This window comes from Lepisosteus oculatus, chromosome 3 (assembly GCF_040954835.1).
Source record: "Lepisosteus oculatus isolate fLepOcu1 chromosome 3, fLepOcu1.hap2, whole genome shotgun sequence".
Lineage (NCBI taxonomy): Eukaryota > Metazoa > Chordata > Actinopteri > Semionotiformes > Lepisosteidae > Lepisosteus > Lepisosteus oculatus.
The window spans coordinates 9,704,352-9,722,616 of record NC_090698.1 but is presented as its reverse complement, the minus strand read 5'-3'; the positions used below and the strand labels follow the sequence as shown (position 1 = coordinate 9,722,616).

At 52.3% G+C, this 18,265-nt stretch overlaps 1 protein-coding gene across 2 annotated transcripts; it reads left to right on the top strand.

Annotated features, from left to right (window-relative positions):
• Positions 1–8,200: 8,200 nt before the first annotated feature.
• On the top strand, positions 8,201–17,707 carry serpinh2 (serine (or cysteine) peptidase inhibitor, clade H, member 2). 2 transcript variants are annotated; one of them, XM_069186688.1, is made up of 5 exons: positions 8,201–8,538; positions 9,059–9,677; positions 10,726–10,818; positions 11,247–11,479; positions 16,096–17,707. In XM_069186688.1, exons 2-5 carry the CDS (start codon positions 9,098–9,100, stop codon positions 16,384–16,386), a joined length of 1,197 nt encoding a protein of 398 aa, XP_069042789.1. In that variant the 5' UTR covers positions 8,201–8,538; positions 9,059–9,097; the 3' UTR covers positions 16,387–17,707. The 2 variants fall into 2 exon arrangements, with proteins under 2 accessions (XP_069042789.1, XP_069042788.1); XM_069186687.1 differs by having other exon boundaries at positions 8,201–9,677.
• The last annotated feature ends 558 nt before the right edge of the window (positions 17,708–18,265 follow it).

The window sequence follows — 18,265 nt, the reverse complement described above, 5'->3', positions numbered from 1 at the left end:
GCTGACACTGTGCAGAGCTGAGTGCAGACAATCAGGGAAATCCAGTACAGCATCCTGTGCTCCCAACTAGAACACCTTTTATCCCAGCACAGAGCGGGATGCGCAGTCTCTCCTCCGGTGCTGCATTCCTGTGGCGAAGAAGAGGAACTGCAGCCTGAGGAGTGCTCTCGGAGCTGACTTTCTCTCGTTTTGGCTGCTTAGTAGCTCATTGATTCCAAGAGTCACAACCAGACATTTCCTGAGGGCTCCTGGGAATCCATCTTCAGTAACATAGCTGGACAGCTTGTTCCAGGACCTGCAGAATTTCCCTCCTACATACAGAAGCTATTCCTTGGGGGAGAAGCATGTTTCTACAGAGCACACATTGGGAAGGTGCTTTATATAATGCATACATTGAAAGTACACAAGAGTCAGAATTATATCCCGGACAATTGTTTTACTAATTCCCACTGTAAAAGACATGCCTGTCCCAGGCAGGCTACAAGACCCAGATCACTTCAGTGTGCCTGTCGGTCTGAGCAGACTGAGGTGGGATGTGGCACAGGGATCTGAAATCCGGAAATGGCATTAAAAAGTCAGATCCCAGGGGCCTGTGTTATGGGAAAACCAGTGAAACAAGGACCTGTGGTGACAGGGAAAAACTAAGAGCAGCAGCACATAAGACTGAGGACAGGAGGCAGTTCTTTACACAGAGTGAGGTAGGAGGAGGGCGTCAGTAACACGCTGCCCACCTGCATCGTCGATGTCAGCTGATCCTGAATGAACTAGGAACTGTACTCAAGCCACACCTCTTTCCTCATCTAACGGAACCTTTATCACAGCAAGTTCTTGACAGTACTCTCCTTAACAATACACTACTGCTCTCTACAGTAGAGTGTAGTACGGTAAGTGTAGTGCAATACAGTATACTGAAGTGTAGTACAGTATAGTGCTGTACAATATACTACAGTATGGCAATGAAAAGTGTACTACAGTATAGCTCACTACAGCATAATATCCTACAGTGTAGTACGGAAAAGTATAGTGCAGTACAGTATAGTTTATAACAGTGTAATACGGAAAAGTATAGTGCAGTACAGTATAATCTATAACAGTGTAATACAGCACAGTATAGTAAAGAAGAGTGCGGTATAGCATTGTAACGGACACGGACTGAAATCCGTGTCAGATCTTGTAGAAGACCCTATGCGATGCGGTAAGAGCTGGAGAAAACAGGAGGCGTGGTAAAAAGGAACACACAGGGGTTTAATAGTGCACAAAATAATGGTGACAGTCCGTGAGACAGTGTACGGGGAAGACAAAACGGCATCCAAATCCAAACGGGTCCAAGGGCAGGTCAAAGCACAGTCCGAAAGTCCATCAACTGGAAATCCATCCTGGAACGCGACAAAGTTCAAATCCCCGGGAGGGGGGAGCACACGGACAAACGAAACATGGAGGTCCAAGGGTGACGGGGCGAGATCCTCCAGACCCCGGGCTCAGGAAGCAGGAGGTGTCGGGGATGAGGCCTATGCCCTCAGGAGACGGACGTAGGGTTTCCTGGTGCTAGGCGGGCCTCGCGACATCTTTCCCTAATGATGAGCCCCGAGGACTGGAGGAGCTGGTCTTTAAATAATAACACTAAAAGGGTACACCTGGAGAGCTAAATGACACGTAAATAATGAGAGCAGTGGAGCGCCCTCTAGGGAGGGATGTCGGGCGTGACAAGCATAGTGTGGTCCAGTAGAGTTTAGTGTGACACAAGACACTAGACAGTACCACAGCTCAGCTACAGCATAGTGTGGAACAGAGTAGTGTAAGAGGTTAAAGCCTCTGAAAACATCTTGATAATTCCAGAAGAATTATCCTCCGCCATGATCACTGGATACAGTTACAGCCCCCCTCCAGCTCGCCACCCTGAAGAACAAATACAGAAAAGAAGCCGGTGACCTTTTCCCTGCAGCCTCTTTCTTTTTTCGACTTGTCTTCTTTATTTCCCAGTTATTTGCGTTTGCTGGAAAGGGCTGCCTCTTCCCACAGCCCTCCCGCTAGCAGGCAGAGGGCGCGGAGAGAAAGAGAGGCGCGGAGAGATTTCATTTCACTCGGCTCTGTCTGCTGGGCGCACACATGCCTCTCCGCGCTCGTCCCAGCGCTAACAAAGGCCGCGGGTGTGTCAGGGAGTTACACCGCGGAAGAGAAACAGAGAGGCAGACGTCAATATTTGCTCTTTCGGGCGCCGATGCAAGGGTGATAGAATATTACATTTTCCCTGTGGGTCCGTCGCTGCTCCATGAGAATCGCCAGTCCTTCAGGAGCCAGGACAGGTGCCCAGCTGGCAGCTTGCTCACAGACACTGTAGCCAGGGAGAGAGGCTGGGCAAGCACTTGAGGTTTTAATCTCGGATGCTCTCGACACACAGTCCCTGTGAACTCCAGCACACTGACACAGCCCAGTCACAGGGCTCTAGACTCTCACAGTCCCTGTGGAGTCCAGCACACTGACACAGCCCAGTCACAGGGCTCTAGACTCTTACAGTCCCTGTGGAGTCCAGTACACTGACACAGCCCAGTCACAGGGCTCTAGACTCTCACAGTCCCTGTGGAGTCCAGCACACTGACACAGCCCAGTCACAGGGCTCTAGACTCTCACAGTCCCTGTGGAGTCCAGTACACTGACACAGCCCAGTCACAGGGCTCTAGACTCTCACAGTCCCTGTGGAGTCCAGCACACTGACACAGCCCAGTCACAGGGCTTTAGACTCTCACAGTCCCTGTGGAGTCCAGCACACTGACACAGCCCAGTCACAGGGCTCTAGACTCTCACAGTCCCTGTGGAGTCCAGCACACTGACACAGCCCAGTCACAGGGCTCTAGACTCTCACGGTCCCTGTGGAGTCCAGCACACTGACACAGCGCTAGACCCTTCCTTTATGGTCTTGATTCTCTGGTGCCCTGACCTGTTGCAGCAGGGCTGTTCACTTTCAGCGGGTGGAAATTAGGCTGTAAAGTGTTCGTTGCTCTCAGGCGCCTCGGACAGATCGCAAGCGTTTGCTGAACGACTTATCGCGAATCCTTTGGATTGAAAGGTCTGGTGTTCTGGAAGGAGGGAGCGAGCGTCTCTCAGATGTCAAGCCCCCCTCCCTCCAGCCCGCACACCTTGTTCATTACAGCGGGACTCGAGATGGTTCATTAACGTGAGCCATCACACAAGGCCAGCTCTTCAGCATTCTGAGTGCCGCATCTCTGAGCGTAACCTTTACCAGCTCAGTTAATGAATGAGAGTCGTGGGCCTCTTTTAAACAAGTGACCTTTACCTACGAAACCGTGGAGAAGCATGTTCGTACACACACACACATATACTGTAGATACACCGGTGTGTATCGGTATGTATGTAGACAGCCTCTTCTGTCTCACTTGTAATATATATTACTGAGCAGCTTTTTTAAGCTTTGAAGTTTTGGAGCCAGCGGGGGTTTTCGTAAAAAACAATAAAGGTCAGCCCCACAGTGAAAGCAGAATTCATTTCCAATCCCCAGAAATGGAACAGAAAACATCCGTTATTTACAACGTAGTGGGATTCTGCCGACCTTCAGATGAGATGGAAAACTGAGGTCCGTGGTCATTGAAAATCTCAGGGTGAAAATCTCAGGGTGTTTCTCAAAAACAATTGGGGTGTAGGGGTCCTGGTCAAATGTCCCCCTGGCCTTTACCAGTCATGGCCTCCTAATAATCCCCCTATCTGAACTGGCTTCATCACTCTGTTCTCCTCCCACTGAGAGCTGGTGTGTGGGGAGAGTACTGGTGCATCATCCAGGTGGGGCTGCACACTGGTGGAGGTGAAGGGGAGTCTCCATAATTATTATTATTCAATATGGTACACTGTGGTTGTAGCAGAGTGGACAGTATAGGACAGTGTGGAATAATACAATAATGTGTAAAGTATAGAAGTGAACAGTATAGGACAGTGTAGAACAATACTGTACTGTCTGAAGTATAGAGCTGGACAGTATAAGTGTAGAACAATACAGTACTGTGTGAAGTATAGAAGTGGACAGTATAGGACAGTGTGGAATAATATAATTTACTGTATAGAACAGGGCCATTATTAACACCAATGTGTGGCACACAGTATACAGCAGCTCTGGTCAGTACTGTGTGGTGGAGTACAGGACACAGTATACCACTCTACAGTACCGGAAAAACAATACAGTGTCCAGCACAGGGAGGACAGAGGGAGAGAGGCTGCTGAGAGGTCAGTGCGCGTAGGCCGAAGAGTGTCGGTCAGCTGTGATGTACAAGACAGGCTCGGTCACTCCTGCCCATCTGGCCACCCGCCCCCCTGGGGGGTAGCAGCAGTCAGAACAGTGCAGGGAGGGGAGGGGCGGGCGGGGGTGACTGTGCTGCCGGTACCCATCCAGAGCCAGATACCCAGCTGGCATCCGGACCCCTCACCCTCCTCAGAGCGACAAGGTCATGACCCCGTAACCCCCAGCGCTCTCCCTCCTCCCCTGACACTGACAAACCCAGATGGACGACAGCCCCGTGTCTCTGACCTTGTACAGTGGCCTCAGGGCCCTGCTGCATAGATCCGTCTCTCTCTGTCCGCCTGCGTATCTTCTGTCAGTCTCGTTTTCCACTCCTTCATTCCCCCCTCCTCGGCGCTCCTAACCGCCCGGCCTGTCGTTCTCTGCTCTCCCTCCCTGCGTTTCTCACTCTCCTGCTGGAACTGCTCTTATGGCCGTTGCCTTCGTTAATTAGCTGCGTTGGGTGTGTGAGGGGGGAGAGGCAGAACGGGGGACCGAAATGAGAATGTGTCGTCGGGGTAACAGCTTCCCACATGGAAATAATATTTCTGTTCTCACTCCCACCCCCACTATTGTGATACGTCTTCCCTGGTCCCTTTAAAGAGACCCCCTGATGAAGCCAACCAGATGTCAGGCACCCCTGATACTAACTCTTGCCACTGTAACATTGCACTGTACTGCACTTACTGCCCTTATCAAAATGTTAGGGATACCCGTAACACTGGGGTGCTCCGTGTCTAGCAGTGATTACAGCTTCACATATGTGGTGCCATTGGTTCAACTATACTACAGTACTATACTGTACATTCAGATGTACATGGAGATCCAGGGACACTCAGTGGTCTTCTCACAACATGGTGAACATCTATGTCTTCCCTTGTGTTCAGTAGTGTCGGACGGCCAGAATTGTGCCTCTTGTTGGTTGCTTATTTTTACCCCTGGCTGTAAACTCTTAAGGCTGCATGAATTGATGCACGTCCATCAGTCATGGACACTTGTGAGACTGCTTGCATCAGACTTTTACCCATAGTGCAGCACATGGAGGGACAAGGGCCAGGTCTGCTGCTACTTTCTAATCGCCAAGAGTCCTGGTGGCGCACCACCACCCAGGCTACTGCTTCAGATGCACAGTACGGGTCTAGAACAGTAGAGAGCACTGGAGAAAGCACTGCATCTGTCTCTGAGCCAGTTAGCCCTGGGACTGTGTTCGCACCTCTGACGCCTTAATTCACCTGAATTAATCCTTCACAAAGGAGACAGGATGGCACACAACAGCAATTAGGAAACAAATAGAAACAGATGTGCGCGGTGTCATTGGACAGCGTCCAGCCCCAGGGATTACTCATCGCCCCTGTTCTGGAATTTCTGATTCCTTCCCCTCGATAAAAAAGAACCGTTACCACTCTACCGCAACTGTTTCCAATAACTTCCCCTCCTCTTGACCCACTCGGGGGCTACATCTGGGCAGGGCAGGGCCCCTGTCCCTCCCCCTGACAAGCCGGCGCAAGCCGGGCGCTGGGCCTTACTGAAAGCAGTAAAAGTTTTTCAGATAAGCAAACCGGCATTCTCCCCTTGCGTCTGACTCACGCTTATCAGGAGCACAGTTGCAGGCACTCCCTGGCAAATATGCTTAGAGAGTCGGGCTTCGTTTCCAAACTCCTGGGGGCCAGCTGTATGAAACGTTGTAAGCATTAAAAACATCTTCTGTATGAAACAAATGACATCTTCCTGCTTTAATATCGTATTTGATTCAGTAAATTCAGTGATTTTAGACAACACCCTTTAAATTCAAAGAACATTCTTGGAGCTCATCATGGTCTGGGACCCTGGCTGTGATCTCCTGGCAGCAGGGACTCATCCTAGACTGGGACCCTGACTGTGATCTCTGGGCTGTAGAGGCCCATCCTGGACTGGGACCCTGACTGTGATCTCTGGGCTGTAGGGACTCATCCTAGACTGGGACCCTGACTTGGATCTCTGGGCTGTAGGGACCCATCCTGGACTGGGACTCTGACTGTGATCTCTGGGCTGTAGAGGCCCATCCTGGACTGGGACCCTGACTGTGATCTCTGGGCTGTAGGGACTCATCCTGGACTGGGACCCTGGCTGGGATCTCTGGGCTGCTGGGGCTCATCCTGGAGTAGGAGCCAGGCCATGATTTCTAGGCTGTACGGGCCTATCCCGAATTGGGACCCTGTTTGTGATCTCCAGGCTATAGGGAGTTCATTCTGATTAGCTGAGCTTTTTACTGGATAAGGAGCCACTTGAGAACTCACTGCCTGTGCTTTTTGCAGCATATAAAATTTCCTCCTCTGTCCCAAAAGAGCCATTCAGTAGTGCACGCCACTCAATTATCTGCCTTTTATCTGTCATTGCTCTTTGACAGAAGGCATTGATTTTTGTGTGTGTGTGTTTAAAACCCTCCTCCGTGGTTAGAGATTGGGATTACTGTGTCTGCCCTTGACTTCAACCTCTCAGCCTGTCAACATGGTTTTCTGTGTGTGTGTCTGTGCTATTTGTTTTCTGATATTTCATTGAGCAGACATCAGCACTGAATTCCAAGGAGGATTTTTCTTTTAACTTGAACCACAAGTCCAAGTTCAGCTTTTTATCCTGCTGGGGGAATAAAGTCATGTCAAGTGCTCGTGTCAGACCTGCAGTGTGCTGTACAGCTCACTCTGTGAGAGTGTTTGAAAGAACTGAATATCTGAGTATGTTGGAAAGCCCAGTGCAATACTGTAGGCATTGGGGCAGTTTTAGAGACCCTGATTAGACCCAGTCCAGCCTGTTGGAAAGCCTACTGCAATACTGTGGGCACTGGGGCAGTTTTAAAGACCACAGTTAGACCCAGTCCCGCCTGTTGGAGTCCCACTGCAATACTGTGGGCATTGGGGCAGTTTAGGAAACCTTGATTAGCAACAGTTGGTAAGACAGGGGGTGAACCCAGTGCTGTCTACCTGTCTGACTGTCTGCTACAGCTCTGACAGTCTTAGCAAGCAGGAACTGCTCATGTATGGTCTGTACAATACAACTGTAGAGTTTGGGTTCATGCCATAAATCCGCAGTGCACCAGAGTACTTAGTATTGACCCCTGTGGTCACTGGGGGCCTATGAGGTCAGCTTTGTGAGCCTCAGCGATGGGACAGAGGCCCCACCGAGGTCGTCCAGTCCCTGGAGAAAGACTAGGTCATCCAAGGTCTGCCCTGCAGTGCACTGGCGCCACCCTCTGGGCAGCAAGAGAAGCGCATGCATTTAGCTCTCACGGAGAACATCTCGGCAGTCATGACAAGATGATGATGTGCTTCACAGAGCAGTCGAGTGTGTTTGGAGTACAGAGTTAGGGAGAAAAGTAGCCGCACTTTAATGACACCTTAGAAAAGTGATGCAACTGTGTCTCAAGAACCATCTAAAATGGTGAATGAATTATGATTCCAGGTGACCCCAGACCCGGGAAAGCCACAGTCCAGCAGGGTCTAGAGCTCTCCCTTACTTTCTCAGTGTCTGTAGACTTGGAACGCAGGTAGGTTTTCATCCGATGAGTTAACGGGCTTAGTTAAACCAGGAATGACTGACTGTGGGGTCAGAGAGCTACAGGTTGTTGGGATTTTCTCTCCTGGAAATGGAGCACTGTGTTAGCCACTGTGGTGCTTATTGCTACTTCCTCTTGGGTCCTGTATCAGAATGGAGACTCCCCTCCACCCCCACCAGTATGCAGCCCCAACTGGCTGATGTGATGGCACCCACACAGACCGAGTTGCAGGGTGATATAGCTGCTTAAAAAGAAGAGACGCCACATGGAACCATTTTTACTTTATTAATAATAATAATAATAATAATAATAATAATAATAATAATAATAATAATAACTATTATAATGTAAATTTTTACTATTGATTTTAACATCATCATTATAATTAACCGTTTAACAGACCACGATAACGGACTTCCGAATTGTTGTGGCGCGGCACCGCGTCTGGTGACACCGGCCGAGACGATGCTAATACACTGCTGTGTGGGGACCGGCCCGTTAGGCACTGAGACGCAGAAACTTCCAGAAGAGTTTTCTCCACGTTTGGGAGGGAGAGGGGTAGGCGGCGATTTCCTCGGCTGGACTCAGGAGAACTTTTTTTTTTTCCTTCGGGTGCCGGATATTTCAAGAAATTAGCGGAATTACTTCCTGCGCCACGTCAAAAGGCTCGAGCAGCCCCGAGGCGGACCGGTGTCCCAGACCGTCGAGAGAAATCCGTTTATTCCCGGTAAAACTCTTGAAAGTTTCCGTGCTTTCTGTTGCCGTTTACAGTTTTTCGGGGGGGAGATCCGTGGCCAGCTTTTAATTCCTCCGTGAAGCTGGAAAACTTGTGTTTTCGTACGTCGATTGTGGCGCCGAGATTTTAAAAGGGGAAAAAAAAAGTTGATCGCTTCTATTCCCTCTGAAGTGCGCTTTCATAAATTAAATCTTGAAAACTGTTGCTCGAGGAGTACGCCTCTGAAGATACGGAGCTCAGAAGATTGTGGTGATTTTCTTAAAACTCCTGTCAACGAACAGCACAGCGCGTACCGTTACGTTCAGTGGGTTTCCATCGAGTCTCTTACAGTTCCAATTTTTCGACGCCAACACTTTTCATCTGGTTAAAGAAGTCTTTTTTAACAGACATTGCTACTTATGATAATACTTTTATGAGAGACTTAAACAGTGGGAGCACCCGAGGAAGAGTGTGAGACACCACAGTGAGGAAGTAACACCCTGGACTTTTCACCATTTTCTTACTTCTGCAGCCTCTCCTGCCGACCTCGCCTGAGCCGAGCTCCTGAGCCATGCTGCTGCTTCCCGCCACCGTCCTGTGGGGGGTGCTGCTGAGCGCTCACTGCAAGCCCCCCGGCGACCACGCGGCCACGCTGGCGGAGGGCAGCTGGGCCCTGGGGCTGCGCCTGTACCGCGCGCTGCGGAACGGCACGCAGCCGCCAGAGAACCCACTGCTCTCCCCACTGCTGCTGGCCGCCTCCCTGGGGGCGCTGTCCCAGGGGGCCGGGGGGGCCACGGCGCAGCAGATCCGCGGCCTTCTCGGTGCGGGCGCGATGACCCCCGACGCCCTGGCGGGGGCGCTGGCGGGGCTCCTGGACGAGCTGCACGCCCGGCACAACGCCAGCTACGCCCTGCACGCCGCCGGCGCCCTCTTCACCGCCAAGGGCCAGAGCCCGCGCCAGGCGTTCCTGAAGGAAGCGGAGACGCGCCTCCGCCTGCAGCACGCCACGCTGAGCCCCGGCGACAAACAGGGCAGCCTGCGGGCCCTCAACGCCTGGGCGGAGAGGGCCACACAGGGGGCAGTGCTGGAGGTCGCCAAGGAGATGCCTGCGTCGCCGGGGGCCCTGCTTGTGAATGCCCTGCACTTCAAAGGTATGGTAATTACCCCACAGGCACAGTACAGGGTCGGACTGTGTGTGTGCAAATTACCCCACAGGCACAGTACAGAGTCGGACTGTGTGTGTGCAAATTACCCCACAGGCACAGTACAGCGTCGGACTGTGTGTGTGCAAATTACCCTAATTGCTAAGGACAGTGTTGGATTGCGTGTGCAAATAACCTGACATACACAGTATATTTTAGGATTGCGTATGTGCAAATTACCTGATATACACAGTACAGCATCAGACTCGGATTGTGTGTGCGCAAATTAGCTCACATGCACAGAACAGTGTCGGATTACGTGTGTGCAAAGTACCCGACGTACACAGTACAGCATCGGATTACGTGTGTGCAAATTACCTGATATATACAGTACTGTGTCGGATTGCGTGTGTGCGAAGTACCCGATATACACAGTACAGTGTCGGATTGTGTGCGTGCAAATTAGCCCATGTACGCAGTACAGTGTCGGATTGTGTGTGAGCTGGCATTTTCCACTTGTATTGGTAGAAAGTGTTGACTAACTTGCAAAGGCATGCACACTAATTCATCATGTCTGAATTCCAGTCCTGCATGCTGGAATTCCTATGTGGCGTGTTGCTGAGACTTGCTGTTGGGAGTGTGTTTTGTTGCCTTTGATCTGTTTGTATTTCCTGTTTGTTGGTTTCCTCTTGTTGATTATGGAAACTGAAATGTGAAACCTGGATTTCTTTGCCTCCCAGCACTGCTCCTTAAAAAGACAACCGATATAAAAGAGAAGGAATAGGTGTAGGCAAGCGATACCCGGATATCGTAAAACCAAGGGAAGTGCATTTACAACTGAGCAGGAAGCATGTCTTTACACTAAGGGTGGTGGGTGCGTGGAGCAACAAACTGCTCAGCAGTGCTTTTACAGCCAGTTCCCTGCTTTAATAGTTGCCTCCAGAAAGCAAAATTTCACTTAGCCGTCCAAATGAGCATGGTGTACTCAGCGAAGAGCAAGTCGTTTGTGACCTTTTCTGTGTAGCCTTCATCATGTTCGCTGCTCTTCCTGCTGCAGGGCTGTGGGACAGGGAGTTTGACGTGGAGGGGATCGACTTCAGGCGCTTCCTGGGCAGCAAGTACACCAAAGTGGCCATGATGCACAGAGCAGGTAGGTGGAGCGCTTTTAAGCACGGTTCTATTACTGCTACAGCAGAGCATGGTGAGGCGTGGGGGTGTGAGCAGCACACACACACGGAGAGAGGAGAGAGAGGTAAGGAGAGACAGGGTAAAGTAGAATACAAACTGGGGGAATGCTAAAACTGGGGGGGGGTTGCCCTGATGTGGGCTGGGTGTGTGTGTGTGTCTGGCCCTGATGTGGGCTGGGGGGGGTAGTGTGTGTCTGGCCCTGATGCTGGCTGGGTTGTAGTGTGTGTGTATGGCCCTGATGTGGTCTCTGGGTGTGTGTCTGGCCCTGATGTGGTCTCTAGGTGTGTGTGTGGGTATGTGTCTGGCGCTGATTTGCTCTCTGGGTGGGTGAGTGTGTGTCCCTGATGTGGTCTCTGGGTGTGTGTCTGACCTCTGCTCCATACTCCTCAGGAATTTACCGTCACTATGAGGACCTGGAGAAGATGGTCCAGATTCTGGAGATGCCCCTGGCAGGCGGGTCGGCTAGCATGGTCCTGCTGCTCCCCCTGCATGTGGAGCCACTGAGCCGACTGGAGGGCCTGCTGACCCAGGAGCAGCTGACCGTCTGGCTCGGGCGCCTGGCCAACCGCAGTATCGGCGTCTCCCTCCCCCGAGCCACGCTGCGGAGCTCCCTCGACCTGCAGGTACTGACGGGCCCCTGACCGGGCTGGACCTCCAACCACTGACGGGCTTCTGACCGGGCTGGTCCTAGAGTCACTGACGGGCTCCTGACTGGACCTAGAGCCACTGACAGGCTCCAGACTGGACTGGACCTATCACCACTGACGGGCTCCTGACCGGACTAGACCTAGAGCCACTGACAGGCTCCTGACCGGGCTGGACCTAGAGCCACTGACAGGCTCCTGACCGGGCTGGACCTACAGCCACTGGCAGATTCCCTGACTGGACTGGGCCTAGCGCCACTGACGGGCTCCCAGACTGGACCTAGAGTCACTGGCAGATTCTCTGACAGGACTGACCCCACGCCCCGCTGAGTGAGCCAGCTCCTCTACAGCAGCCCTGGTTCTGGACCGGGCTCTGCTGGTAACCCACAGTGACCGGGATTCCACCAGGCGAGGCGACGGTGCAGGTGGTGGTGTGGAGCAGGGACACACCAGGGGGTACCATTGGCGTGCATAGCAACAGCGCCGCCCTGGTGGCTGGCTGGGTGTCTCCCTCCTCTGCTGCCTGAGCGGTGCTGCCAGGGGCGGGAACTTGCGAACCACCCGGGCGGAGCTGGAGCTGGAGGAGGGCCGGGGTCCCTGGCGCCCCACTGCTTTGAGAAAGGGGGCGATTTCCCTGGTTTCCTCAAGCCAGTGGAACAAACTCAAAGCCATGCCCCCGCTGGGCGTGTGACCCTCCCACCCCCCGCTATTATTTCCTGCATCTTCAGAAAGCAGCCTGACAAGACTCCCTGCCAGACAGAAGCTGGGCTTTGTACAAAAAACACAGAGAGGGGTTCGGAGCGTTTTTCATATTCCCGTTCACCTTTTTAATACGCCACTTTCTAACGAGTAGATGCACGCTGTGCCGGCTGACCTACATGAGAGTGACATTTAGCGCCGAGGGTACAGCGGTGTGCGTGTCGGGGAGGGGGGCGCTGTCTAAAAATAACTGAGACTTTGTAAAGGGCAGCTCCTCCAGATCTTCAAAATCCGGGAAAGATACAACTGAAAGGGAAAAGAATTTGCCGTGCAATCCCGGTCTACGCCAGTGGGGTTCCCAGCGCCCCGAGTCTGGGGCCCTTATGGGGTTGAACAGCCAGCGCTCCGGGTCAGCCAGGTCACCGAGAGGGTCTGCCCAGGGCACAGACACGAGACATGCTGACCAGAGGGCACCCGAGGGAACGAGTGGATGCAAGCGGAGGGCCGTGTAAATCCGAGAACAGGAGGGATGTCTTTACACTAAGGGCGGTGGGGGTCTGGAACAGGTCACTCCAATCGTGTTGTTGAAGACTCTGGCTGGATGACATTCTCAGATTAATTAGCAACTAACTAACAAGCCCCCCCTCCCTCCTCCACACACCTGAAGAGGCTCCACATTTGTAATGTTGTCTTTCTTCTCATTACTTTTTACTGTAAAATGTACTGTTCGTTAGCCCCACTCTAACCACTTTATAATAGAACCCTGCTGCGACTAATTCAGCAGGCATTATTATCTAAATGTATTATAAAGTCACAGGAATAACTAAGATTTTTAAAACGCATCACATTTACTCTTCAGTAAATCTCTCGCTGCCTTGCAGTCTCATCAGTTTTCAGCCCAGCTGTGGGCTCCTCTATGATTGATACTAATGAAGCCGTATGTTTAATATTGTTGAAGCTCCACGTCTGTCAAAAGTAGATAAGCTTGAGGGATCCAGCACCTGCAGTTTGTTCTGTGCCAGAGTCACTCACAGCTGGTAAAACCTGGAGTGGATCAGACAGCAGTGCAGCAGACGTTGGGCTGACAACACTAAAACCTGGGGTGGATCAGACTGCAGTGCATCAGGAGTGTGACAGACAACACTGTTAAACATGGAGTGGATCAGACAGCAGTGCATCAGACATTGGGCTGGCAACACTAAAACCTGGAGTGGATCAGACTGCGGTGTGAAGGCAATCAGACTGACAACACAGTAAAATCTGGAGTGGATCAGCCTGCAATGTGTTGTGAATCAGACTGACAATACCCAATCTGGAGCAGATTACACTGCAGTGCAGGGGGAGTCTAGCGGAGACTGACAACTCTGTAAAACCCAGAGGTAAAAGCTGCTGCTCAATAGAAGTCTACTCTGTTACCCCCCATAATTGACACCATCGACGTTTTTAGAGCTTAAGTGATTTTCAACGCGCATGGAAACATCTTGATGTCAAATCTGCTTCCTTCTTGAACTCGTGCTCAGGACAGCTGAAAAGGGGGCCAGTCAGCACACACCTGGCCTGGTTTTCTCTTCCTTCTGGAGCCCCTCGTGTGCCTGAAACTAGGCTGTTCACTCACACGCCGGGGAAGCAAAGGGACCTGTGAAGCCTGGTTCGTGTGCCCGGGTGTCTTGATTCCTTTGACTTGCGGTTCAACAGGGTCAGAGCTTGAAACATCTGGGGAGCACGTAGAACAGTGTGCTGTAGGTGTACTGTCTGGGCTCAGCCCGTGGGGGTTGAGACTGTGGACCCACGTGGGACGGGACGTCCCGCAGGCTGTAGAGGCACGGGAGACGTTGTGAAGAAAGGTTAACAGCGTCTGTTACACCGAATCCACTGGCGCATACCTACAGTGTGTTCTTTTCTGACCCAGAGGAGGCCTGGAAACCACAGCTGTTTGTCCTGCTTCTTAGTCCCGTTAATATTTTACTGGGGCCTCCTGAAACTTTCATGGCCTCTAATCCCTGTGTTTTCTCCCTGTGTTTAAGCCTGTTTATGGAGAGTTGCAGGGAGACAGGCCCGATGAATTATGGATGGACCGCCGGAGATGTGTTTAGCTGGTATTTCTTCTGGGATCCATCACAGAAACTCAACAAACCAAGCCCGACGGGTGGGATGGCTCTCCTGTTTCTATTTACCTACTCCTTTCATCTTTCTTTTTCCAAACCACTCGTGAAATCACCCAAGCTTATAAGCCAGACCTTTTAAAAACTTCATCTAGCGCTTTGGCCTTGATTTTGAGCAATTACGGACCTGGGGTGCTATCTGTGTGGAGTTTGCATGTTCTCCCCATGATTGTGTGGGTTTCTTCCCACTGTCCAAAGACATGCTGGTGGGTTAATTGGCTTCTGGGAAAATTGGCTCTACTGTAGGGGTACGTGTGTTTGCCCTCGGTGTATCCCGTCTTTCACCTTGCTTGCTAGGATGGACTCTGGCTCCCCTGTGACCCTGAATTGGAAGAAGCAGTTAGATCGTGGATGGATGGATGGATCCCTGTCATCTTTTTTTAAAAAAGATTCCAAAGTTTGCCGAAGCCTTTGGTGTTCGGCCCAGAGATCCATGTCTCACGGAATCCCTGCTTCCCTCGGTGCTGCTCCCAGTGAGCCCGACCTGACGGAACACCCCTGTCCCTGTGGTGTCCATTCCTGAGCGGGTGACCCAGTCCGAATGCTTCAGGAGAGCTGGGGGAACATTCGACTCCAGAGCTGTGTGGGGCTGCAGCTGGAGGAGCCAGGGGAGAGGGGAGGAAATAACACAGAAACGGGCAAAACCCGGAGAGGAGGAGAGCGAAAAGACAGGAGAGAGGGAGTGAGAGAGAGGAGACAGAGAGGAAGGAGAGAGGAGACAGAGAGGAAGGAGAGAGGGTGAAGGAGAGGAGACAAAGGAGAGAGGGCAAGAAAGAGGAGACAGGAAGGAGAGAGGGTGAGAAAGAGAGGAGACAGAGAGGAAGGAGAGAGGAGACAGAGAGGAAGGAGAGAGGGTGAAGGAGAGGAGACAAAGGAGAGAGGGCAAGAAAGAGGAGACAGGAAGGAGAGAGGTTGAGAGAGAGAGGAGACAGAGGAAGGAGAGAGGGTGAGAGAGAGGAGACAGAGAGGAAGGAGAGACTGAAGGAGAGGAAAGAGAGGGTGGGACCCAGGAGAGAGAAAGAGGAGTACCGAGAAAGAGACAAGGAGAGAATAATGGATGAGGACACTGGAAATCCATTAGCCGGGACGTGTGACAAAGGCCGAGCTGTCAGCTGGGCAGGCGGGCGAGCAGTTAATAACGCGCCCTGGCGCACAGCGGCTGCAGGGCACGATAAAGAGCTGTCAGGAGCCGCGGAGCTGGGCCGTGCCCGTCTGCCACGCTGGGCCTACCCTGGCACAGGAGCCACAGGGGCCCCTGTACTGCAGCTAGCTGGGGTCCCATGCACAGTTATTGGCTGCACACGTCCTCTTCCAACAGGCCTGAGACTGTGCCTCTTCAGCACCCTGGCACAGGAGCCTGTGTGCGCACAGCGCTCACACCAAGCGCCTTGACCAACACGAAGGGCTGGGGTCGGGCCAGGTGCCTGCTTGGTGTCACTGCCCGTGATCAGGACTCAGTTGGACAGCTGCGGGCAGTTCTGACAACGGTTTCGCACCGAACAGCAAAGCTTCACGCGTCCTGTTGGCCACAAACTGCTCACTTGTGTGGTTCAGACCAGCGATTTCCTCCTTGCCATGTAACACACATGCAGGAGGAGCTGGGAAGCAGCTGGCCGCGACACCTGAGGGGCTGATGGGGCTGGGGAGAGTTTTGTCTGGGTAATGAACGCTTGTTAAGACCGGCCTCTGTTGCCCGTATCCTAACCCGGCCCCACGCTGCTCTGTCTCCTGTAGAAGCAGCTGGCGGCGCTGGGCATGGCGGACGCCTGGGACGGAGCGCGGGCGGACTTCGCCGGGGTGACGGGCCAGAAGGGCCTGCGTCTGGCCGCGGTCCTGCACGCCGCGGCGCTGGAGCTGGGGCCCGAGGGGGCGCCCGTGCAGCAGGAGGAGGAGCTGCAGAACACGCGTCTCTTCTACGCCGACCATCCATTCGTGCTGCTGGTGCGGGACAACCAGACGGGGGCGCTGCTGCTGATGGGCGCGCTGGACAACGCGCAGGGCTCGGCCCTGCATGACGAGCTGTAGAAGGGGGATGGGGGAGAGCGGCTCCTGGGCTCCTGGGCTCTTGGGCCCCTGGGCTGCTAGCAGCTGGGCTCCTGGGCTCCTGGGTTTCTGGGCTCCTGGGCTCTTGGGATCTTGGGCTCTTGGGCCCCTGTGCTGCTCACATCTGGGCTCCTGGGCTCCATGGCTCCATGGCTCCTGGGCTCCTGGGCTCCTGGGCTCCTGGGCTCTTGGGCTCTTGAGCTCCTGGGCTCCTGGGCTCCTTGGCTCCTGGGGCAGGACAAGTATTTGACGCTGGCTTGGACTTCTTACAGAACAATGGCGCAGGAGAAAGTTATTGAAATGTTTGCTTCCTCACTGCAGCTGGGTTTCACATCACATCTGAGGTGTGAAGGGAGTAAGGTGAAGGGATGTACTGTACAATAGGTAGAGGGGACAGGTACGACTTGACAGAATAATGAGGATATGGGGAAACGGGGTACACGGTATTGGGAGAAGGGGATTTAGGGGTACAGACTGGGGTTTAGGGTATGGGATTAATGGGGTATGGGATATCAGGGAAAATACTGTATGGGGTATATCATGTCACAGAACACTGGGGTTTAAGGCATCAGCGTACTGGGGTATATTGGGGAATAGGGTGTCAGAGCACTGGGGCATAATGTGTCAGAGTATTGGGATATACTGGGATACAGAGTGTCAGAGTACTGGGGAGTAGGGTATCAGAGCACTGGGGTATACTGGGGTATAAAGTTACAGAGTATTGGGGTATACTGGGGTATAGGGTGTAGTTTTCAGAATAAGACACAGATACAGCTTTGTGTTCTGTGGGTAATTTGTATGTATTTTGGAAAATGAGCACAAGAACATGGCAGGAACACAAAGAATTCCCTTTTTTCCCCTTCTGCCTTTTGTTCAATTCTGCTGACATACAGTGAGTGACTGGGTGTTCCGGCTGTCGGATTTTGTGGATTTTTCTGGCAAGGTGTATCGAATTCCGTTGACGTCGCTCACTGCGGTGCTGAGGCCTGCGGTACAGAGCGAAGACCTTCCGCAGCCCAGCGATCACACACGGGAGGTGCCGGACAAGCCCCCCGGTGAGCAAAACTTCCCGGGATACAGAGTCCCTTCCACGGCCGTGACCTCCGGCATGGGGAACCGGAGGACAGAGAGACCCAGCGAGCCCAGTGCTGGAGGAGCTCGTTTTTAATCTTCGGAAATAAATTATTGAGAAATAAAATGTGCATGTGGAAAAATAACAGAATTGCACTGTGCCATTAATCTTAAAAAAGAAGAAATGTCCTCTATTGACAAGTTCCATTAAAAGCGTAGCCTTTTCATCTTTTTTCTTTTTAAGGAGAACATGCTTCATTGCTTGCAGAGTCACAGATGCACTTAAGACAAAAATATAGTTATTATTCTGTTTCTCGAGGCTATAAAAGCTTGTGTCTAGAAGCGATGCTCAGATTTTCTCCGGTTTGTCTGTATGCTCTCCACACACACGTGCACTCACACACACAAATCCAGGATTCCAAATGCAAGCGCACAACCACATTCTGCTTGATTTGTGCACAAACTGTACTAGGGCCCTGAGTTCAGTTCCAGACCTGAGGTACTATCTGTGTGGAGTTTGTATGTTCTCTCTGCGATAACAATGCTTTCCCCTGGGTGCTTCGGTTTCCTTCCAGAGTCCAACGACATGCTGGCGGGTTAATTGGTTTCTGGGAAAACTGCCCCTGGTGTGACTGTGTGTGTGCCCTGCAATGGACTGGCGTTCCATCCAGGATGTATCCTGCCTTGTGCCCGTTGCTTGCTGGGATTGACTCCGGCTGCCCCGCAGCCCTGAGCTGGAAGCAGTGTATGGAAAACAGATGGAAGGAAGCAAGCACGGGAGGCTGAAATT